The sequence below is a fragment of the Chionomys nivalis genome, chromosome 13, assembly GCF_950005125.1.
Source record: "Chionomys nivalis chromosome 13, mChiNiv1.1, whole genome shotgun sequence".
NCBI lineage: Eukaryota > Metazoa > Chordata > Mammalia > Rodentia > Cricetidae > Chionomys > Chionomys nivalis.
Window position 1 is genome coordinate 17,510,124 of NC_080098.1, and position 24,666 is coordinate 17,534,789.

General features: G+C 40.3%; 1 protein-coding gene across 2 annotated transcripts in view; it reads left to right on the forward strand.

Annotated features, from left to right (window-relative positions):
- Cubn (cubilin) overlaps positions 1-24,666 on the forward strand; it is a 206,569-nt gene that overhangs the window by 42,721 nt on the left and 139,182 nt on the right. For both annotated transcript variants that reach the window (XM_057787625.1, XM_057787624.1), the window contains exons 22-27: positions 1,787-1,917; positions 4,968-5,157; positions 7,285-7,445; positions 8,029-8,210; positions 8,932-9,088; positions 11,281-11,468. In XM_057787625.1, coding sequence (XP_057643608.1) covers positions 1,787-1,917; positions 4,968-5,157; positions 7,285-7,445; positions 8,029-8,210; positions 8,932-9,088; positions 11,281-11,468 — 1,009 coding nt within the window. The remainder of the gene's footprint in view (positions 1-1,786; positions 1,918-4,967; positions 5,158-7,284; positions 7,446-8,028; positions 8,211-8,931; positions 9,089-11,280; positions 11,469-24,666) is intronic.

Here is a 24,666-nt window from a genome sequence, read left to right on the forward strand (position 1 = left end):
ATATCCACCATATATAGATATATATGATTTTCCATACCTTCTAAGTCTATGTGATACGGTTACCGTTATTTTAATGTCTATTCTCAATCAGTGGTTATGTGATTACTTGATATGTGTTCACTGATTATTCTCTCATTATGAGTTGCACTTTCCTGTTTCTTTTTGTCCTTGATATTTGATAGTCTGTGAAGAATTTTAAGTTCATGTATTCTTGTAAGAATAGTTTTGGATTTTGCCCCGTAATATTGTTAAGTTACTTTCCAGTTTCCTTTTTAATGTATTTATTTTCTGTCCTTGAGAGTTTTTTCCACCTCATTTCCCCAGAGTTGCAGAAATTTTAATGCAGAGTTAGACCCAGCCTCTATTATTATGTTTGCGTTGTAAACATTTTCCTTTTAAGTTAGTCTCTACATTTCTTACTTCTGTTTATACAGCTTCTCACCCTCTTTTGCTTCTCACCTCAGTCATTCATTGTTGACTGAGGTTTCTGTCCCACCCAGTCCCACAGCCATTCAGTCCCTCCCCCCAAAAAATACACAGAGGTCTACATTAATCATAAACTGGTTGGTCTGTTAGCTTAGGTTTCTTATTAACTAATTCTTACATCTTAAATTAGCTCATCATTCTTGTCTATGTGAGGTGTTCTCATCTTGCTTCCTCTGTGACTACTGCAGACTGAGCCTTTCCTCTTCCCAGAATTCTCCTGTTCTGGTTGCCCTGCTTATACTTCCTATCTGGCTACTGGCCAATCAATGTTTTATTAAACCAGTACAACTGATAAGCCTTTACAGGGTACAAGACTGTTGTCCCACAACATTTCACCCTTTTAGTTTTTGTTTTTTTTCTTAAAGTAAAATCTGGGTACTTTTAACGATGACAGAAATACAATTCTTGCTGAGGAGATAAAGTTTAAAGATTATGTTCCAGTTTAGGATACATGGTTATGTGTGCCCATGTACTTATTAATTTTTCTGCCTTCAGTCTTATTAATATGGTAATTCTCTGTTGATACTAAAATGCTATTCTATACCAAACTTTTTAATTCTCATATTTCCCATTTTCAACATCTTAGCTTCTATTTGTTCCATATTATAATTTTCTCTTTGGTTCCATTTTCCTAGTCTTTTTTTCTTATGCATGCTTCTCAAGATAAAATACCATGGCATAATGTCATTTACTGTAGTTGTATTTTGGGTATTGCTAGAAGAGACTTTCTGAGTAAACTTCCTCTGTTCTGAAGGAGCGATGACATGGTTTACTAATTGCACCCTTACCTCTCCACAAGCTAGCTGCTTGAAGACAGTAGACAGCTTACACCAGAGCCCACTATCCAGACATTGCTTTCAAAGCCTATGTACATTATACTAAGTGACACAGGTGTTAAGAACTGTGTGAAGCAGGCAGAAAGTGTGACAGAACAGTCTAGCTAGGTGCCCGATGTCATGATGCCCCTGAGCGACAGGAGTGGCTGGGACTTGTGCTGGATGAGGTTAGCGTGCACTGATTCCCTTCAGGACAGTTCCATGAATGAATTCCTCAGTATGCTAACAGCAGGCGATTGCTGGCCTGCTTAACTTCCCATTTATGTCAAGGGGCTCAGCTGGACACACAACTCTTAGGGAATCATGAACAAGAGTATTGACGCTGTCACTGAAATACATTTGGTTTCAAGGTTGATAGGAAATAGATAACAACCATCTTTAAATGTACAAAATTTTGGCATATTGGTTCAAATATATTAACCGTTTAAAAATCTGTTTTTCTTTTCTTTCTTCATTTAAAACAGATATTGTGGAAAATCCATCCCTCCTTCTCTTATTAGCAGTTCCCATTCAATAAAGCTGACGTTTGTGTCCGACTCTGCTGTTGCCCACGAAGGATTTTCAGTAACCTATAAAACAGTTGATGCAACATCAGGTAATAGTTTCTCCACTGCAAAGTAGATCTAATGTCTAGTCTCTGGAATAAGGTATAAAACATAAAGACAACACAACCTTATTAAAAATAGGGCAATGCTGCTACCCGAGCTGTGTGCCCTTTTAGGGGTTCTGGGCCTTCAGTTTTATAACGTACTTAGAAAAATGCTCGATGGGGGAAACTGGCAGCCGGTGCACATCCACAGCAGGCACATGGTACCTCTACTTGCCAAACATCCCATGGTTCAGGGGACCCTTCTGGGCCTGGACATACCTTTTCTGACAGTCTCGTGCCATCTTTGAGGGGCTGTTTTTTGTAGCCCTTAATCCTATAATAAATAAAGACAAAGAAAAAGTCCTCCCTGGCCAGTTTTTCACTTCCTTCTCCTCCAGGGAGTTTGGTCACTGTACTTTGGTTCAGGCATAAGTAGTTCAACTTCTGTGTTCTGGAAGCAGGACTTTAGAAATTCAGAGTGCCAGAGACTTGTATATGTTCATTGCTGGCAGAACTCACTCTAGCAGAGAGCGCATTACCTAGCCCAAGCACAAGGGCTCTAAAGCCCAAGGATTTAAAGTATAGTGTGTTATCTTGTGTAACTGACATTCTCACTAGGTCTTATTTAGATGGTTAACAGCCAAAGGCCAAAGTGGATTTCTCAGGAAATTACAGCGTGTGCACAATTTTCCATACTTCTGTAGTTTTGTCTCTCTCATATGCTTAGCCCTAAACCACACCGAATATTAGATTTGGAGTAAGTCAGTTGAACTTTGTGGGGTACAATTTTCTCATCTGTGTAATTAAAAGATTATATCTGATGATTTTTTGAAATGTTTTCTGGTTCTAATCCTCTATGAACATAATTTTAATTTGCTGCATGAATAAGCTAGTTGTATCTTAAATAACATGTAATTCAGGAAGTGCCTCCTGAAAATATCGTGGGGATCTTTGTAATAGTATACAAAATGAAACACAGCTCTGTGATGACTGAAATGATCGTGTTAACACTACACGAGCTTGGAAGGCAATATGAAGGGAAGAGACAGCCAAGAGCCGTTATCATAACCTGGGGAGGAGGATGATAATTTAAAAGTTAATGAAATTGTTTAGAAAGATAAGATGCAAGTAGAACTGGACAAACTGACAGGTAAGCTAGACAGGAAGGATAACTGATGTAGAGGACAGAGTTTGGAGTATGCTCAGTTACACCATATGTTCAGATTACATGGCTGGGTTCAATCCCTCCCAAACCCTCTAACACGGAAGAACAAAGGAAAAGGAAGAAATGAGAGAGGAGAAAAACGAAGTGCTGAGAAAGGAGACACTGTAGGAGAACCGCAAAGACCCTCCGCCCTGCTTCCCTGTGTGTTAGTCGTTACTCCAGCCCCCAACCCCCTCGGGCCAGACAGAGCTGAAGCTCCAGACGAGGGAGTAGTACATCCTCTCTGCCTCTTGCTGTTCACTGCGTGTCTGCCTTTTGCTGGATGAACTCATAGGACTGGTTAACACAGTCACATCACTTGAAATAGCAGTCAGGTGACGGGACCCAGAAGGTTATATGGGCGACTGGATTGCATGTGTTGCTGAGGCTGGCCCTGTGGTACGTCTCAGGGCACAGCTCACGCAGGAGACTGGAATGGAGGTTAAGTGGGTGATGGTCAGTTAGTTGGCTAATGTTCTCAGGAGCCTGGATGAAATGAGCTACTGGCTAGAAGAACAGAGGTGAGAACTCTCATTTCACAGCATCTTTTTCTGGGTGTTTTCTGTAGCCTGAAATCATGTCAGATAAAAAACCAGAGGACACCCAATCACTGGCCTGGAACCTATTTTATTCTTCTGGCAGACATTATTTTAGAGTGATCATGATGTTCTGCACTACTGATGTCTAGTTTCTTAGCACAGCCCATGGACATTTCCCCTAAATCTGTCCTGCCTTCGTGTGGTGGAGTCAAAATTTCCTGGTTTGAATTCAGTTAGACTTCCATCTGTAGGTCCTGCCAGAAGGCTATGATGTCAGCCCTTAAATATGTGTTTGGGAGGAAGGAGAGCCACTTCTTGTTCATGCTCTGACTCCCTCCCTAAGCATTCGCAGGAGCTCTCATTTAAATGTGCCTGGGGAGATTAAAAAAAAAAATAACAAAAATAACAATGTTGGGTAGAAACTCATAAGAACCCCTTGCCACAGATTTAACTTCCAGGATTTACTAACACGAAGTAGAAAATACCTGAATATTGAGATAATAGAGTTGGTATACTTTACCATTTAAGTTATAATCATATCCTATTAACAGGTATTACCTATCCACTGATTAAATACAGAACTAATAAAAAAAAACTTTGTAAGCATAAATAAGAAATGAACTTAAATTTTAAGAATAAATAGTATCTAACAATTATTTCATTATTTTTCAAATTAATTACTGACTCATTCATTAAAAATGGAGAGTTGAAGCCAGGCAGTGGGGGCACACGCCTTTAATCCCAGCACCAGGGAGGCAGAGGCAGGTGGATCTCTGTGAGTTCAAGACAAGCCTGGCTACAGGACAGCTGGGGCTGTTACAAGAAAAACACTGTCTTGAAACAAACAAACAAAAAAGTGGATCTGAACAAAAACAAAGCAAAAGATTGGAAAGTATCAGTTACCATATAAAGTTAGGCATCACTTCACGAAATCTGTCTAAAAATCTTGTAGGCATGATTGAATTTTATTTTTATGCTGTTTCAAGAAAGTACAAAGCAAGTCTACCTCAGTTTATCTTTGCATGAGGGAGATGTTTATGGTAATTTACATAAATTAGAAAAATTGTAACACTTCTAGTCTCAAAACTTTACTCTGTCAAAAAATATATAACTATGTCGGCCACACAGTTAAGATTTAGGATTTGGCTGCATCTGAAATTTTAAAAAACATTATTTCAAAATGAAAGCAATCTTTGATCTTTACAAAATACTGTTGAAACTCAAGTGCAGGAGCACAAATTAACGCATTGCATATTACAGGATGTATGTAGATGTGTACTGTTTCCCATTTTTCTCTCTCTTTCTTTTCACAGTGTGCTTTGAAGAGTATACAGATAATTTTGGGGACCTCACCTCCCCGAACTACCCTAATAAGTACCCCAATAACTTGGATTGCGTCTACAGGATCACAGTGGGATTCAATGAACAGATTGAACTGAAATTTACTAACTTTAGCTTGGAGGATAGGTCGGGGCAAAAGTGTTTCGATTTTGTGGAAATTAGGTATGGGCTTTTCCTTCATTATAACCTTTATTTTCAACAATCTTCTCAGAAAAGATTAAAGGGAACATGGAAAGTTTTGTAAAATTATTTTACAAGTCCTGTATTATAACACATAAAATTTGTCTTTTTAAACATGATATTCAAGAAAAGGAGAAATTGTATAAGATTTGGTGATTATTCGAGATTTTACTTTCTTGATTTAAATTATGTTTATGCGTGTGAGTATGGTTATGTGCTTGTAAGTGCAGTGCCTGTGAAGGATGTTGGATCCTCTGGAGTTGCAGGTGGTTGTGAGCTACATGTTAAGAATACTGGGAATTAGACTCTGGTCCTCTGTGAGAGTAGTAAAGTATTCTTCACTGCTGAGCCGTCTTCTCAGCCCCCTGACAGTTATTTCAAATTCTTATATTAGGAAGATTTTGCAGTAAGTTTCAGCTGTTAGACAAAGGAAACCGATGAGCTACTACTCTCAAATGTGATGCACCTATTGCTGACATCTAATTCCATTCCCATTGCTGAGAAGAAATGTCTTGACCCAAAGAGACATAGGTGAGGAAGGTTTTCTTGTAGCCCATGATTTCAGGGTCCAGTCTGTCATAGTAGATGAGCAAGGTGCCAGGAACTCAGTCACATCATACCCACAGTCAGGAACAAAAAGAAATAAGTGCATGCACGCTTCTTGCTAGCTTGCTTGATTTCTTGCGCTCAGCTCGGTTTTTCTGTCTCATATAGTTCAGGAATGATGGAATGATGTTGCCTAGAGTGGGCTAATTCTTCCCACATTTTTAATTTAATTAAGACATCACCCCCACAGCCATGGCCACAGGCCAACCCAGTAGCCTCGTTGAGATTCCTATCCCAGTTGATTCTAGGTCGTGTCAAGTTGATCATCAGCATCTACGTCCCTCATCAAGTACCTTCATTCTTTATGTAAGATCAGTCTAAGGTTGTGGGTCTTTGCTGTCCATTTAATCTTATTATATCACTAAAACCATTTGTATAATAGCAACTTTATCTTGTTTTTAAATAACAAAAGTCTAGAATTGGTGATTTCAGTGCTTGACATTTCTTTTACTGTTTGCACTTTAAACAAGTATAATTTAAAAAAAATATATCACTGGCAATTGTATATTAGTATCTACCTATCATCCATCTATCTATCTATCTATCTATCTATCTATCTATCTATCTATCTATTTCTTCTATCATTACATCAAGTAATATTAGACTGATTATTTTGGCAAGCAACTATATAAAATATTTACCTGTCATTTCCAATGTGTTAGAATCTTTTAACACTTTATAATAAATTTTATTCTTTGCTATAAAGTAAGATAATAAATTAATAAATTATAACTGAACCATATAATGCTAAATTAACATAATTTCATTTGAGGGGAGGGGGTTTAAGAGTGTCAGTATGTAGCCTGAGGTGGTTCAGAATTCACTAGATAGTCCAGGCTGCCCCCAAACTCACAGAAATCCTCCTGACTCAGCCTACTGAGTGCTATGCTTATAGCTATGAACTTTCAGGCTCAGCTTAGTTTTTTTTTTTTTTAAATTTATAAGAACTAAGTACTTGGCATTAACAGTCAATGAATCATCCTTTAAGAAATACCTATAGATTTTAAATCCCCCAAACTTCTTAGGAAAGTAATTATTTCTACAATTGTCCCAAATATTATAAATATATTACATCTTGAAGATTTGAAAGATTTGAAGATTTGAAATCTTGAAGATTTCAAAATCAGTAAGATGTAAGTAATATTTCTTTCTAAAAATGAAATGTATTGGTTTATACTGTAGATAACTGGTTCCATATTCTGTATTTTCTGATCTATTTGCCAGAAGCTTTGAGAAGGTGAATCTCAAATACAGCCTCTCTGCAGCTGGTATAAAGATGCCATCAAAGCCATAAATAATAGATATGCTTTATTAACTCATTCAGCTCCTAGTCAGTGAAGAACTAAGGCCTTAGAACTTGAAATTGTGTTTTTTAAAGTAGTGTTTGGGAGATGCTAGCTGAGGAAATCAGCAACTCATCTGAACTTTGAATTTGTTGTGTGTTTATTGAATGTTGTAGTCAAACTGTAACTTAATCTATTTTTATTTCTGTTTCTGTCACAGAGATGGAGGCTTCGAAACTTCACCACTCCTTGGACATTACTGTGGCTCAGTTTTGCCCCCTAAAATCATCTCTCAGAGCAACAGGCTGTGGCTGAGGTTTAAGACTGACAGAGTGCAAACATATAGGGGTTTCTTAGCTCACTGGGACACAGCATCAACAGGTAAATAGCAAAGCCCCGACTTTTTACTAGAGAAACCAAGTTGATTGGTTTCTTCATTGTCGTGCTGACACCACCTGCCAATTTTCCTACTTAACTTTTTATCATTCTTTACAATAAATTTAATGTCACAAATGTTTTTGGAATAACAGCAGCATATATTTTGAAGGAAGAGGAAAGTTCTAGTTCCCAGGAAATTTCACCAAGTTGCTCATCTTGACTAGAAAAATGAAAGTCCATTTTGGGAAGTTGAGCTTTAGCTGATCTCTTGTCCTATGACATTTTAAAGAGGCACACAGTTGGCTGTGATGGTGAATTTTTATCATCCAGCCCCAGGGAGGCAGAGACGGGAGGATCCCAAGTTTGAGGCCGGCCTGGTCTACATAATGAGTTCTTATCTCTAAAACCCAAAAGCTTGAGATGTGAGATTTGGTGGTAGAGCTCTTGCTTAGCGTATGTGAGCTCCATCCCCAGTACTGGAGAAGTCAGAATACAAAGAAGACCACAATAGCGGCAGGATGATGTAGGCCAGGTTAATCTCACATGAAGAAAAGGCCACGTCTCACTCACTGTTTCCCCTCTGTAGGCTGTGGAGGCAATCTCACGAGCCCCACGGGCTTGTTCACATCCCCCAACTACCCGATGCCCTACTACCACAGCTCTGAGTGCTACTGGCAGCTGGAAGCCAGCCACGGCAGCCCTTTCCAGCTGGAGTTCCAAGACTTTCACGTCGAGCCCCACCCCAACTGCTCTCTGGATTACTTGGCTGTATGTACAATGAGTCTCTGGGCCCTTTGATGCGCATCTCTTACTCAGTGCAAAGAACTTAAAAAATGTTCTTAAGATTCCAAAAGCAGCAGGATGTAAGAGGAGCGTTCATGTAAAAGATTCAAACAAAGTAAACCCTGAAAGAAATGTGGTAAAAATGACAACCTTCTACATGAAGTGCATGCTGAATGACTTGATACATTAATCATTTGAGGTATTTTACTATAAGCTGTAAAGATTTGGTAGAAAAAAATAATATCCTGAGTAGTTATGGACTTTGTGCTAATCATAACCTACACAACTTTGTGGCTGTGTTGAAAACTTGCAATTCCCTGAACCACTGCGGTGAATTAGAGGAGTAAACTCATGTAGCTGTGTCTTTACCAGTTCCTGCTCTTCACCGTGCTCCTCTAGAATCCTGTAAAGAAAATGGGCTGAAGTCTCACAAATTACACATTTTGTAATCAAAAACCAACAACGCATGTCAGTTATGGTCTCAAGGTTTGCACTGATTTTTCCTTTTGCATGTTCAGATTTCAGTGGCAGTTCACTTCCTTACTGTCATACATTGCCGTTTATCGCACAAGTTTAGAGACACGTTGATAAAATTTAGGACTGTTCTTTTCTTAAAACATACATGTATTTTGTCTTCACTTCTTTCCTGCAAAGTCCTTTACGTTCAGAGCCTTGACTGTCTGATGTGCACAATGTCTTACTAAAGGTGTACGATGGCCCGAGTACCAGCTCCCATCTGATAAATAAACTCTGCGGAGACACAACACCAGCTCCCATCCGTTCCAGTAGAGACAGCATATTGGTGAAACTCAGGACAGACGATGGCCAGCAAGGACGTGGCTTTAAAGTAAAATACTGGCAGAGTAAGTACAAATGCCAACAGCAGAGAACCTCCAGCAGACCCCAGACTCGGAAAAACAACCCAGATAACATTTACCAGTGGCTTGAGCCTTGGAAATTAGTCTTGAGTTAGTGTGTAAAATCTTCAGTGCCATTGGAAGGAAAAACTACATACTTATTAAACCTAATCTCATATCACTGAAGCATCTGGTAAACCAAGAAACGCAGCATAGATTTTACTATGCGGAGATGCCTGTAATTCAGTTGCAGGTCACATAATGCTCTAAGACCTCCGAGTTTTCACTCATGTTGTGGGTCACCATCCTTTAATGAAACATTGGTCTGGTGACCAAAGCAGCCTCTCAGCCTAGGTTCTGTCCTCTGCCTTAGTTCTGTTAAATAGAGAAGCATGTATGGGGAAGATGCGTTCTTCATTGTAGTCCATATCGTCCTATTCCCTTTCTTTCCTGCTTCCTTCCCCTGGCAAACTGATTTCTACGTATGGCTTTGTTCTTCTGAAATTAATCATCATTTTATATGCGAACAGCTTCCTAATACTCCACGAGCTGTCTATCTGTTTGAACATGCAGCAATACTCCACGAGGTATCTATCTGTTTGATTGAACATGCAGCAATACTCCGTGAGGTGTCTATCTGTTTGATTGAACATGCAGCAATTCCTTTCATTTTGCTATTGCTTCGCCTCTGTTTCTCTTGATTATTATTGGGCTACTAAAACCACTCTTTCTCTTTTTCTCCTTCTAGTAGTTTCTATACACAGGCTATCAGTCCTTACAGATAGAAGCAGGTGCTGGGGATGTGGATCAGTTGGCAAAGTGCTTGCTTAGCATGAAGTTCCAAATTCATCTCCAACACGTCATAAAACTAAGTGTGGTGGCGTGTGTGTGGGATCCCAGTATTTAAGAAGTGGAAGCAGGAGAATCAGAAGTTCAAAGTCATGCTGTGTAGCTAGTTCAGTGCTAGCCTGCACGATACAATATGAGATCCTGCACCCCCGCCCCAAATAAAACCACTTGTCATTTGAAATTGGAGAGCTTGCAGGCAGAGTGAGTTGTGAGACATGAGAGCCACCTGTGTGGGTTTGGGATCCAGACTGTTGTGATTTCCCGCTACCTATGGGCTTACTCTCCCACACATACCCAAAGCCAAAAATATTATTGAGAAATCCTCTGTTAACAAAAAAGTAGTCTAAAGGTTTTCAGGAGAATCCAGCTGGTTCCTGTGCCTGCTACAGCAAAGGAAGAAGTGAAAGGCCCAGTGCTCCCTTTTCAAATCTCTGAGTGGTGCCACTACATTCATGGCTAGGAGAAAATGGTCTAGGAACCACAGGGCAGAGGCAGGTCTCTCCAAACAATGTTTATTTTCTTTTATTTCACATCATAAATAAATAAATAGAAAATAGTTTTTAAAGTATAGACAATGAGAGGGGAGGTGATGCATTTACTTTGTTCTGGTCATTTTGGTTGGTTGGATTTGGTGCTTGTCCCAGGATTAGCCATAGCTACAGTCACTTCTGTGGCCTTGATGAGTAGTCATCTTGAGAAAATGCTACCCACAATAGTTCAAAAATTGTTCATAATTAAGGAATTTTATTTATTCTTTCCTACCTTTTGCTCCCTCTGCTCATTCAGAATTTCGTGATGAGTGACCTGAAGTTTAACAAAGCCTTTGCTAAGACTTGTGTAGACAGTTGTACGTTCTATTGTTGAGACTCGTGCCAGACAGCTGTGTGTTCTAGCTGTTACTCATGAACCATCCACAAAAGCCATGTATTCCTAACTGTTGAGTTCAAAGATCAGATTGTTCATTTGTTCCAAATGTTCAAGCTAGAAAACAGAAGCATAGACTGCTCACTACATGTTTCTAAGTACAGCAGAGAGATCAGAGTAGAGCCATGTTGTTTGTCCAACAATGTATAGTAACTGGGTGTCTTTTATAATATAACTGTTCCATTTCCATGACATTTTGATGCTTCAATTAACCTAAATATTATTTTACATTATTCTAAATGGAGACTCCTTCAGCATAAAAATGGCATCCCATGCATACATATGCATTTATTAATCTAGAGTGAAAAGTGGGAAATCCTTGATACCGTCTTAAATAGGAATCTTATACACATCCCAAAGATATGAGGACATTTGTGCAAGTTCTTTTTAACACTCATGGCTGTTTTTTTTTTTTTTTTCTGTAGCATGTGACAATGTAGTAATCGTGAATAAAACCTATGGCATCTTGGAGAGCATAAACTACCCAAAGCCCTATGACAAGAATCTGCGTTGTAACTGGACCATCCAAGCAACAACAGGCAACACTGTGAACTACACATTTCTGGATTTAAGTGTTACTTCTCATAGAAACTGCTCCGAAGATTATTTAGAGGTGAGTGTTCTGAAGATCAGTAAATAATTCCATGTTCATATCAAGTAACAAATAAACAAATAGCTTATGCTAGAAGTTCATACTTTTCAGAATCAAATCACTAATCATGCCATGTGTATCTGTAATATATCAACTACCAGTGTTGATGGATGGGTGTGTTTTATATCTTTTATTGCATCATTTTAACTTTTGCTTAAAATTATTATCTTGCTTGTTGTTTTTATGTTTGATCTCTATACATAAGAGAAAAAGTTTGAATATTTTAATATCTACTTTTCCTGATACTAAGCATATTTTTAATTTTAAAATTCAAGTTTGTTTAAGTCTATTTTCCATTTTCAAAATAGACATTTTACTTGTCACAAAAATGAACACTTGGATTGGAGAGATGGCTCAGTGGTTAAGAGCACTGACTGCTCTTCCAGGGGTTCTAAGTTCAATTCCCAGCAACCACATGGTGGCTCACAAAAATGAACACTTATAATATTAATTCAAGTTTCTTTATGCAATCATACACTAGGGGCTGCTTTAGTATTAAATGTAGACGATGAGGCATTGTAAAATAACCTGCTATTTTTATTATGGGAAATTCCATTTAAGAAAGTTGTTCTGATCCCTTGTATATGCAACTTTTAGGATTATACATTTTAAAAATTAGGAAGACACTTATTTTGCTTATTTTAATATTAATACTCACTCAGGTAAACATAAATTTAGATCTTAGTTTATATTTTCATGGATTAAACAAAAATTTCATTTAAACAGTTGGCATGTGTTTGACATGTTTGACATCTATTTTCCATAGTTAATAACATCGCTTGTTGGGTCAACTGACATATTGCTTTTGTTCCCCTATGTCCACATCTGATGCTTTCGCTGGCAAACTTTCACGAAGTGTAGGGGACCCACTCTGACAATACAGTTCATTTTTTCCCAAGGTTTCCACAACTCTATGACTTAGTGTACTTTTTAAAGGATTATTAGTGAGGACGTAGCTAGTGGCAGGGTGCTTGCCTGGAATGTGCCAAGTCCTAGGTTCAGTACCCATAGCAATCAAAGGGATTTGTGGTGTTTAGCAATCTCCCTGCAAAGACGTACAGAGTCAGCACTTGTAAGCCTAGGCCATGTTCCCAGGACTAGGAACCTTTGCAAACTTCTCTAACTCCCCTTCCCCAATCTTACCAAAAGACTAATGTAATTATATGTTGTTTGAGATCACCATGCCTTTGCCAAGTACTACGTTAGCTTTAGAAACAGAGAACATCTCTTCTTTGAGAGACTTTTGCTTGAAGTCAAGAATATAAGGAGAGTCTTTTGTTTGGGGGAAAATTCTATTGGATTAACAACAACAACAACAACAACATCAAATGAAAATTTTATTCAAGTTGTGATGCATACCTGTAATCTTAGCATGTCGGAGCCTGGGGCAGGAGGATTATCAGCCTGAGGTCAACTGAGAAATAATAACAAAATTCTGTCACAGAAAAGCAGACCAGTCAAGCAAACACAAAACACTCCTCATTTTATATGTAGAAAAAAAATATGTAGAAACAGTATTCTCACACTAGAAAGCCATATATGCTAGCTGCCCTAAGAAAATATGATGCACTACATAGCCAATTTAAGGCATGAAGATGGAATGGCATTTTCGGTTGTTTGGCTTTCAGGCTTTAGAAACAGGGTCTTCTGTTGTAGGTCAGGTTAGCTTCAAACTTGCTGGGTAGCCAAGGTTGGCCTTGAGAGTCTGTTTCAGCTGCCTCCACCACCGAAATGTTGGGATTGTAGGTGTGTATCATGGCTGGCTTGTCAATAGTTTGAAGTCCACTTAACTTCCCCTCAAGTCAGGCGCCTCCAGGAGCTCAGGAACTACCCTGCTTCATTTGCATAACTTAATTATACTTTTCTCCACATATGAGACTTATGGTTTAGATAGCAAGTTTTATTAGTTAAGACTCTCATTCTGAACTCGTGTCTTCTTGAACTACCAGCTGTCTGATATGAACTTTGACCAAGTCCTTACTTTGCACAAATTTGAGGAACTGAGATTAAGTTATCACAGCCATATTTCATCTGTAATCTGATGGTAGCTATTAACTAATAAGAGAGAAGTGAATTCCTCGGTAATCATTTTGTAAATTCCTACACATTCAGTACAGCCCGTCAGCTCTGAGCACAAATCAGAACATGCAACAAATGCCAACTGTTGGGTGTGCAACACACCCCATGCTAAGTGGGCACCATGGCTGTAATCTGCGACGGTACAGTGCCAAGCACTAAAGAGAAGAGGAAGTGAATACACTGGTCTCTAGTTGTGGGACAGAGTGGAAAGGAAACAAAATGAGCATTTCCGGGAACTATACCCAAAGACTTGCCTGTGGGTGCAGCATCTCCTCGGGTGGTTTTTAGATGCGTTTGAAAACTCAAATAGGAGTACTTGTTCCAACAGCTACAGAACAGCTCATGAGAGGCACCTTGTGATGGTGAGCTTGTCGTGTCCCAGGCGTGTCTTTTCTCTTGTGCAACACTGATGGTGGAAGTGCAGAAACACAGAATGAGAAACAGAAGTTCAGAAAAGCCTTCCAAAGAATGACAGTATTGCCAGAGGGAAGAGATCTTTTTCCATTGCTATAAGCCAATGGGGCAGGACCAGAGCCATGGCTGCAGAGGCTGCTCTAAGATGGAAAATTAAAAATCCCAACCATTTAAGGAGAAAAAGCCACAAGCACAAAATCTCTAGCTTCCATTATTTTAATAACTTCTAGTTAAAGGTTTGCTTTTTTTTTTCCCCCTTCAAGTGATTTAGCCAATTCCCCAATGAGTGATACTTATTGGGCCCAGAAATTAGTTATTTTGAAGTAATAAAACAGAAACTATAAAAAGACTGGGTTAGGTCCAGCCCAGACCTCACTGGGAAATGAATCTACCCCAAACAAGGCACATTAGATTTAGAAATAGGATCAGTGTGAGCACAGGGCATCTGTTTAGGGAAGCTCGCCATTGCCCATGCAGCTCTGTGAGGTCAGTCTCAAGGATTCAGTCCATGTTTTGTAACGTGGTTTCATTTTGTTCTGGGTGTTCATTTAGAAGACATTACTAACAGGTGACTGGGGATACAGGGAGAAGCAGTAGGTAGATTTGGGAGAAATCAGCTCACTGGTGTGTAAACACCCCTGGCAGGTGTTAGAGGTGTTAAGTCAATGGAGGTGGGTGTCCTTAATGTTGAGAAGAGAACAGAGAAAGGAGGTTGGCTCAGTGGACCTAAGAGCTGGTTACCAAAGGTGTGAGAGACTGCAGGCAGTGGTAGAGCAGGTGAGGGCTGAGACGGTTCGCTAGAACATCAGCGGGATTGAGAAGCCCATGTTGGGGATTAGCAGGACATAGCAGAAGGCCGTGAGGAGACGTAGAGGTTTGACTGGCTGCTTTGCCTCAAACCAGTACAGGATGCTGTGGCCTCTCTTCCCTAGTCCTCGCCGACATTTCCTTAACTGGTCCTCATGTGGCTTTCATGGGAGTTCCCCTCTGCATGTTCTTTATCTGCATGCCAGAGTGTCCTAAATGTGGCCCCATAACTGGACAGAACCTCCCATTAACCTGGGCAGAGATGCCTTTCCTGAGAGCATGCTATTTGTTTAATGTTTCTTGTATTATAGGTAAAAGGAACATGAAGTTTATTAGCACCCAGGTTATATTTATATATATATATATATATGTATATATATATATATATATATATAGACCAGTTATCTCCCAGCTGCTTTTTAGGTGAACTGCTATAGCTGATAAGCTTTGTAGCATGTACATCTTACTTACCTTAGCTCATACAGTTTAAAAAGGTCCCGGAGGTCATTTCTCCTAGCAAGTTATGTTTAAATTTATCTGGGAATTTCTTCACCTCATGATCCCCCTAAATCCACATTCAGTACTCTTTAGAACATTTTTCATTATCCATTACTTATGGGCATACAACTTCTTCAAAAATAATTGACAAAGAGTTGGAAGAGTGAGGAAGTGGGAAGGATCTAGGAGGAAATGAGGGAAGGGAAAATGATCAGAATATGAAAAAAGTTTATTTTCAATAAAAAAATAGTCGATAAAAATGTCACACAGGATGACACCTATTTCAAGTTCTCTCATACAGTGGTTTTAGTATAAACGGATCTATTTGTTGAATATTTGGGGGCTATCACTATTTAAACAGCCAGGTTATAATAATAGCTACTATTTGCTAAGCATATATTATAGCTGGGTAACACAGGAAACATTGTTCTCATTTTACAGGTAGGAAAAGTTATATAGATGTGAGTTTCCCATAGCTAAAAATAACAGTAACAAGAGGCAAGGATGCTGAACCCCAGGTGCTGTGCCTTGGGCCGGTGCCATTGGCTGCAACACTTCTTCATACATCATAAATTCTCTTTCATAGCTTCCTGTTACCTTCACAGAAATCACGAGGGAGTGTCCATGGGTCCCTCACGGTTCTAACACTGTTTTTCAAAAGGATACTGTTCCACCATGTCCTCTTCACAGAAATTGCCTTTTACTAAAATAACCATAATTTATTTGTATATGCTAAAAATTATTTTCAGTTTCTGATTTAGGATATTAGCTGAAATTCTTGTCATTCTTATCTAAGAAATTTCCAAACAAACGTTTTTATATTTTGCAAACTGAAAGACATTTCCCATATAACTTGGACGGTTCTTCTAGCATTCATTTCTCTGTGTTATAGTCACCACAGGTGCATCTCACGTACAGTAAGACAAGAGAAAGGATTAGTAATGTTTGTTGTGGGATTGCAGCTTTGAGTGTCATAGGCCACAGAGAAGAACCCGAGAATCCAGGAAATGCCCAAGAGTGAACTCTCCACCATCACTCCTCTGGGAAGCTCTGTTGCTTCTCCATGATGGGTCCTATCTAGCCCCACTTATCTCCAAAAGCTTCACAGAGTTTCCACATCCTTGTCCTTGCAGCTTCGGCACGCACGCTGAAGCCAGGACTGTGCAGAGGGTACTAACCTAAATCAGTGGCTCACATTTATACTGTAGCAGCCAAGGTGTGGGTTCAGCTTCCACATGCATGGGCAGCTCTCGAGGTGGTATGAGCAGCATTTTTCACATGTGACATCTGTAAGCAAGGCAAATACTCTGAGCAGGTAGGGTCATGATTTTGCTGTCATCCCAAAATATTTTATGAAAACCAAGAATCCACCAAAATGACAAATTATTTCTGTAATGAGTAGGTACTGCAGACTAGGGTTCGCTTACTCCCGGAAAGATTCATTAAGAAGCTGACCTGTCCCCTGAACTGAAATTCAATGTCTCTTCCTCCAGTTTCGGAATCAAAGTCTTATCTGTCTCTCCTGTGTCCTTATCTGAAGACATTGCCTAGCCAAGTCAGTCATCCTCTTCTTACCCTGATCATAGCTTTGAACACTGGGACCCTTTTCCTAGAGACTCCAACATTTGGCTGATTTGTATGCATGCTCATAAGGAGAGTCAGAGAGCTTCATAGGTTGGTCACTTTCTTCCGAGATTTTTCCTTTTGCTAACCCTCTGCTCTCATGTCATTTCTGACTCACAGGAATAATTTAATTTTTAATAATCTGTCACTTACTTTGAATTTTCTTTTCCCTTTCTGTTCCTTCCCTTTAAAAATTTATTCTTTCTTTCTTGGCCTAGCTTGAGATACATAGCATTCTGTCTTACTGTGGAATAAGCATCACTCAAACCTTAGGTTTACAATTGATGTATTCAGCTATTCTCAGTCCTCACAAACAGTTTGTCACTTCCATAACAATAACACTCCTTCCCAGTAACAGTACATCCAGAAGAGCACTTGTCTTCACTTCCTGAGAAACAAGCATGCAAATAATTCAGCAAATTCTCTGGTTTTGTCAAAACAAGATATCCCACATGTCAAAACAAGTGCCCACATGGCTGATTGGGCTTCCAGTCGCCGTTTCTGTGGATCCTTTGGGTGCAGCAGTGTGTTGACAGGTTTCTTTTGTAGAGGCTGCAGTCGAGGAAGTGGAGGGGTGGCGTGGTGATTAAGAGCTCTGGCTGCACATACATGAGGGCCAGGGTTCAGATCCCATACCTCACCTGTAACACCATGGGAAGAAGAGGTGGAAGACTGCTGAGGCAGATCCTCAGGGCTGACTGACTCCCAGCCTCACTGAGAACAATATGAACCTCAAAAAAAAAAAAAAAAAAAAAAGAAACAAAACAAAAAAAAAACCACCTGATACTCTCTTATTCCTATGGTCACATCATGTGTGCACAGAGTAGCCCAACATGTGCACATACACACATAGATAGATGATAGATAGATAGATAGATAGATAGATGATAGATAGATAGATAGATAGATGATAGATAGATAGATAGATGATAGATAGAACTTTTTAAAAATACTTTTTATTATTATTAATTTATTTATTTATTAAAGATTTCTGTCTCCTCCCCGCCACCGCCTCCCATTTCCCTCCCCCTCCCCCAATCAACTCCCCCTCTCTCATCAGCCCAAAGAACAGTCAGGGTTCTCTGCCCTGTGGGAAGTCCAAGGACCTCCCACTTCCTTCCAGGTCTAGTAAGGTGAACATCCAAACAGCCTAGATAGAACTTTTAAGGACATTGCTGTCCCTATTGATTTAAAAATTACATTTTAAACTGGCTGTTAAATCTAGCTGCATTCCAAAATCAACTATAGATCTTATTCAATAGAGAAGCATTTCCTAAGATCCCACCACAGATTTCACCAGAACCCAGGAGTATTCCAGCAAACAAGGCCCCACAAGGTTTTGACCAGCACTGAAGATAACTTTCTGTAGCCCACTCTGTCATGACTGATGGTGATATCTTCATTCCAAAGCTCTATTGGGAAGTTACAAGTGTCCTGATAGGCAACTTAGTATTTAACTTTGTTACAAATAAATATTTCTCTTTAAAGTGAGTGTTTGCTTTCCCATAGTGACAGAGGCACTTGTATTTTCAGAGGGCCATGGGATGATATTATTACAGCGACCACATCACATAAACAACGTCAGCTTGATGGTACAATGCTTGTATTTGAACTCTAAATTTTGCTGCCTATACTTTTCGTATAGGCATCTTTGCCACTCTAGTCTTTGTCTTGGGGTTTCTATTGCTGTAATTAAAGACTGACCAAAACAACTTGGAAGGAAAGAGGGTTTATGAGTTACACTTTCATAGCCCTGTTTGTCACTAAGGAAGTCAGGACAGGGCAAGATCCCGGAGGCAGGATCTGGTTGTAGAGGCCAAGAAGGGTACTGCTTACTGGCTTGCTCAGCCTGCTTCCTTATAGAACCCATGACTACCAGCCCAAGGATGACACCACTCACAGTGTGCTGGGCCTTTCCCCATCAATCACTAATTAAGAAAACGCGTTATGGTCAGATGTGAGGGAGACATTTTCTCAGTCAAGGTTTCTTCCTTTCAGATAGCCGTAGCTTGTGTCAAGCTGACACACAACTGGCCAGCACAATCTTCCATCCCGTTCTCTCCTCCCTTTCTGTACCTTTTCAGTGGAAGAAAGTTTCAGATTCTTCCTGCCGATGCCAGTGCCATCTGTCAAACGCATTTCCCTCCAGTGTGTAAAATCTCTTTCATCTCCTGCCAAACCTTCGCTGATGTCATCCTGCTCACCAGATGTTCATATCTTATTCTTCACTCTCCTGTCCTCTTTCAACTGCAAAATAACCACTATACCCTGGAAACTTTCAATTGCAAAATAATGCCTTTAGTTATGGATTAAAGAACTCATCATCAATGTCCCGAATCCTCCAGTTTGACAACATATTCCCTGTATCTCTGTTCTGAGCAAAAGTTCCCATCCCACAACTGTGAATCCCATGATTTTGTAATTACCCAATGCAGTGTTACTGTATCTGTAGAGGACTTACATTGACTTGCTGGTACTTCATGCAACAATAGTTTATTTCTCAATCACATCAGAGTCATTGCCGGTATTCTTAGTTTTCCATATAGTGATTCATGAGCCCAGCTAGCAGGGAAGACGGTTCACGGTCACCACGTAGTTATATACCACAGAAGCTGGTAGATGATTCACAAATAGGAGCTTTGTGTTGTAGTGAATTAGGGAAATGCTGAGTTAGATACAATTTGGTGGGTTGGTTATTTTGCTTTTTGCTGGCTGTGTTACTTCTTCAAGCTATCTGAATATGTGTGGGGTTTTTCTGAGCCAGAGTTGGCCTTGAACTCCTAATTCTCTTGTCTCAGCCTCCGGAGTGTTGAGATTACAGGCAAGCCACACCATGCTAGTTTGAGATCGTTTTTAAAAAGATGATTCTGGTTAACTGAATACCATGGAGAGTCTGGTTAACTGAATAACACGGAGAATCTGGTTAATTGAATAACAGAGAGTTTGGTTAACTGAATACCATGGAGAGTCTGGTTAACAAACACGGAGAGTCTGGTTAACTGAATACCATAGAGAGTCTGGTTAACTGAATAACACGGGAGAGTCTGGTTAACTGAATAACATAGAGAGTCTGGTTAACTGAATACCATGGAGAGTCTGGTTAACTGAATACCATGGAGAGTCTGGTTAACTGAATAACACGGAGAGTCTCGTTAACTGAATAACACAGAGGGTCTGGTTAACTGAATACCATGGAGAGTCTGGTTAACTGAATACCATGGAGAGTCTGGTTAACTGAATACCATGGAGAGTCTGGTTAACTGAATACCATGGAAATTCTTTAAGGGGCTTGATGTGGAAAGTGAGAGCAAGGGGATCAACTCTTGTACTGCTGTGGAGGAAGAATGTTCAAATTGAGGAATTTTAAGAACACTCTGGAAATACTTTCTTGACTCCTTCCCCCCTACTGCTGGAGAGCTAAACAGTCATTCTTGGCCATTCCAAGTCTTCTCAGAACATTTGAGAACCATGCTTTCCACCCTTCTTACAAAATATTTTCTTGAAAATGCCACCTGTGTTTCTCCAGCCGACTGGCAGCTCAGCCTAGTGAGGTCTCCCTCCTCCAAACCCAGGGTTGAGCTGTTGGACAACTCCCACAGTTCACGTGAGCCGCTTTCAACGTCCATGTCCTCGTACTTCATATACTCGGTTCTGGTTAGGACTTTGGCTTCTCTTTCTTTCCTGGAATCTATTTAAAGGCAAAATTATTTATCCAGTTCAATTTTTTTTCGTAACTTCTCCAACAAGGGAAGTAGAAAAAGATGTTTGTATTTGCCCATCACTGCGGGTCACATGACTACATAACTGCTTCCACGCAGGACTCCAGAACAATTGCTCAGTACTCAGAAAGTCTGGTTTCAAGGAAAATAATAGTCTCCCTTAATTCTCCACGAAAAATGTAATTGGAAAGAGTTCTTTCTTGTGCTGTTGAGGAGCCCATTATCAGAATCAAATCTGATTAAGCACATTTAATCCAATTAGGTTAAACTGCTGATTGCTATGGCATGTTAAGAATAAAGCACAGCGCTCTTCAAATATTGCTTGGCCAGAGGTGACCCACAGATTTGGGCCCCATCGCTGTCCTGCTCAGTCCTTTCCTTTAAAATCCGTGCTGTTGTTCTCTATAACTCTTTAACAGAGAATGAGGACTTTTCTACATCTTAACACTTGTTTTTAGAAAAAAAAATGGTGAAGGAAGCAACAACATTTTTCCTTGAATAATTGATAAAATTCATCTTCCTGCCTTATTAAACCTGCACACATCTCGACTTTTAGATTTCTACAGTAGAGATGACAATACTGTCTTCATTTCAGAGATGCTAGGCATTTTAACTTAGAATAATGCATGGTAGAGACCACAAGCCCATGAACAGGGCATTGTTATTCCAGCATGAACAGAATCCCACAGCCTGCTGTTTGCCCTCGGGAGCCTTTTGCACCAAGTAAAACACTGTAGTTGAGACCCGAGGGCTTGTTTCAGTTACTAAAGTGTGTGTCATGCAAGCATGGGGACCTGAGTTCAGAGTCTTCTACAGAAAGCTGGGTGTGACATCACCCCTCACATCTCTGTAACCCAGTCCTAGGGAATAGGGGTGTGGAAACAGGAGGGCCCCTGAATCTGGCCAGCCAGCCTCATTAAATTGGGGAGAAACTTTGTCTCAAAAACTAGATATCTGGCCTCCACCCAGCAGCACACACATGGACTGAGACCCACAAGCTCACAGAAACACCCTCCACACACAAATACTTGCTACCCACTCCACAGGCTAGAGTCTTCAGGAGAGTGTTCCTAACTCTCCAGCACTGAGTTGGACACAGTGCCCCCATGTGTGGAGACCAGGGCTCCCTCCCTCTGCCTCTCAGCCTTCTTAACAAAGCCCCCAGGCCTCTTCTGTCTAAATCTGAGCAGCCTGGTAATAAAACTCTCACTTTCTGATTAGAGCAAAGCAGAGAAGCAAAGGGGTTTCTGTGTGTGCAACAACGGGTCTGTCTTTGATCTGGAGGCTTCTCCTTGCACACTTCCTGAGCAGATGTTTTTGATCTGGAGGCTTCTCCTTGCACACTTCCTGAGCAGATGAGTCACACTTCCTAGAACTGTCCCTTAGAGGAAGTCCGCTTCTAGGACCTTAGCAGTCTGCTTATAGTTCAGAGCAGCTTCTAGGCCACCTGCCACTTGCTTGTGGGTGTAAGGAGAAGCTGTATGCAGCCATACCGTTTTCTTCGTGAAGCCAGCTGTGACACTCTAGCATCCACCAAGATAATCGGCCTTCAGAACTGTGAGTTCAACAAGGTTGGACTCTCTTAAGTCAGAAAGCAGTCCAAGACGCATCTTACACAAATGCTGACTCCCGAGTTATCTGGTGAAGTAATAAGAGCGGCGGGGCTGCGTCCCCTGCACCCGGCCGCCTGCATGGCTTTACCTGAAATAATTACACGGAAACTGTATTCTTTTAATCACTGCCTGGCCCATTAGTTCCAGCCTCTTATTGGCTAGCTCTTACATATTGATCTAACCCATTTCTAATATTCTGTGTAGTACCACGAGCTGGCTTACCAGGAAAGATCTTAACCTGCATCTGTCTGGAGTGGGAGAATCATGGCGACTCCCTGACTCGGCTTCTTTCTCCCAGCATTCTGTTCTGTTTACTCCACCCACCTAAGGGTTGGCCTATCAAATGGGCCTAGGTAGTTTCTTTATTAATTAACCAATGAAAGCAACAGATTAATACAAGACCCACCTCCATCAATCTGGGTAAAATGTGATTTGCTTTTTAATTTTAAAAATTTAAAAGATCTCTATTTTAATGTGATCCAGATTCTTTTGGGGGTAGGGATTGGTGTCAGGTGGCATATACCTATAATCCTAGCCCTTCAGAGACTGAGACAGGAGGATCAGATTAAGGACAGACTGCTACATAAAACCTGTCTTTAGGGAAAGGGAGAAATTCTGCTCTTTTCTGACCATCCCCACGATTAATAATTTTCAAGTGATTAATTTGCTATACTTGATGCAGAGTCACTGGTCCCCAAAAGACAGCCAGCCCTTGAGTTCAAAAGAGCTATGGTTTTTGTGCTCCATGTCCTCTCAGATTTGAAGCAGGAGCAGGAGATACAGATGAGTAAGAACCAAACCCATTAATTTTCTCAGCTACCTCTAAGCCACTTAGAAATCTTTTCATGTGCTCACAGCTTGGAATTATTACCCACAACAGTTCCCTCTTGCTACATCCCAGAGACATCTGCTATCAGGCTTGCAGGCCCACTGCATGGGTAGAACCATGTTTTCAGGCACACTGCAAAGAGAGGACCATGTTTTCAGGCACACTGCACAGAGAGGATCATGTTTGCAGGCACACTGCATGGGTAGGACCGTGTTTGCATGCACACTGCCCAGAGAGGACCATGTTTGCAGGCACACTGCACAGAGAGGACCATGTTTGCAGGTACAGTGCAAGGGTAGGACCATGTTTACAGGCACACTACACAGATTGGACCATGTTTGCAGGCACACTGCACAGAGAGGACCATGTTTGCAGGCACACTGCACAGAGAGGACCATGTTTGCAGGCACACTGCACAGATTGGACCATGTTTGCAGGTACACTGCACAGAGAGGGCCATGTTTGCAGGCACATTACTGCAGAGTAGGAAGGTGCAGGTCACAGGCTGAGTTTCAATATTGTGAATCCCAGTTGTGGATTTTTGTTTAGTTTTTTAAATCAGGCAAATTTCCAATCACAGCATTATAGGTATCATAATATAGACATACATGCACACATTGGCTTTTTTAGTTGGCACGCAGAATAATCACTGCATCTTCATATCCATTATAACCTATCTTGCAGGACCCTCTCCATTGCTCCCCTCTGCTTTCATTTCTCGTGCTAAAATATGCAATGATATTTTAATTTCAGTTCCTATTTAACAGGCTTCCTCTTTCTGCTGTGGCAGCTTGGGGGAAGAGGCAGATACAAGCTCCTTAGGCCTCTGAGGCTCAAGGCTCTAAGATTTCATGTTTTTCTATCAACTCGACTTTTCTCTATCCCAGAATCCATCTGCAGCAGATACAATTTTGGAAGACACAATAATTTATTTTTAGAATGTCTAGTGTTTCACTATGGCAGAACAATTGGCAGGAGGAAGGCTGCCGCTATGGAATTAACCGTTTATATAGTCACGAGAGAGTATTCTTGGCGTTCAAAACCTTTCCCTTCCCCCTGGGGAGGGAACTAGGCACTCACAGCTCCGTCAGCTGCTATAAAACCAATATTCATAGAAAGCCTTTAGTCCTTGGGCTTCTGATTTTTAATGAAGAATTACAATAATTAATAATAAAAAGTTACTGCAGAAAAAGAAATACTCGGGATCAACATGGTTTGAAGATATTGCTGGAACAGATTACTTTCCATAACAATATTTTAGGACAGCAATGTTGATGTTTGATCCTGAGTGCAGAAGAGAGATATGGAAATAGCAGAATATTTTTAGAGGGCCAGCTGGGTGTCTGACAACTGAGAGGAGTGTGGAATTCTAGCATAGGGGAAACATTACCGGAACGTACTTATATTATGATGTCAATAGTTCCCCAAGATAATGCATTAAAAATAGATTTTATCTAATCAAAAAAGAACACATAGTCATTGCAGGAGATTGCGAAAACATAGAAAAGTCTAGAAGAAACAAGAAATCAAGTTGCACCATTGCTAATAATATTTAATAGTATTTATTTACTGTTCTC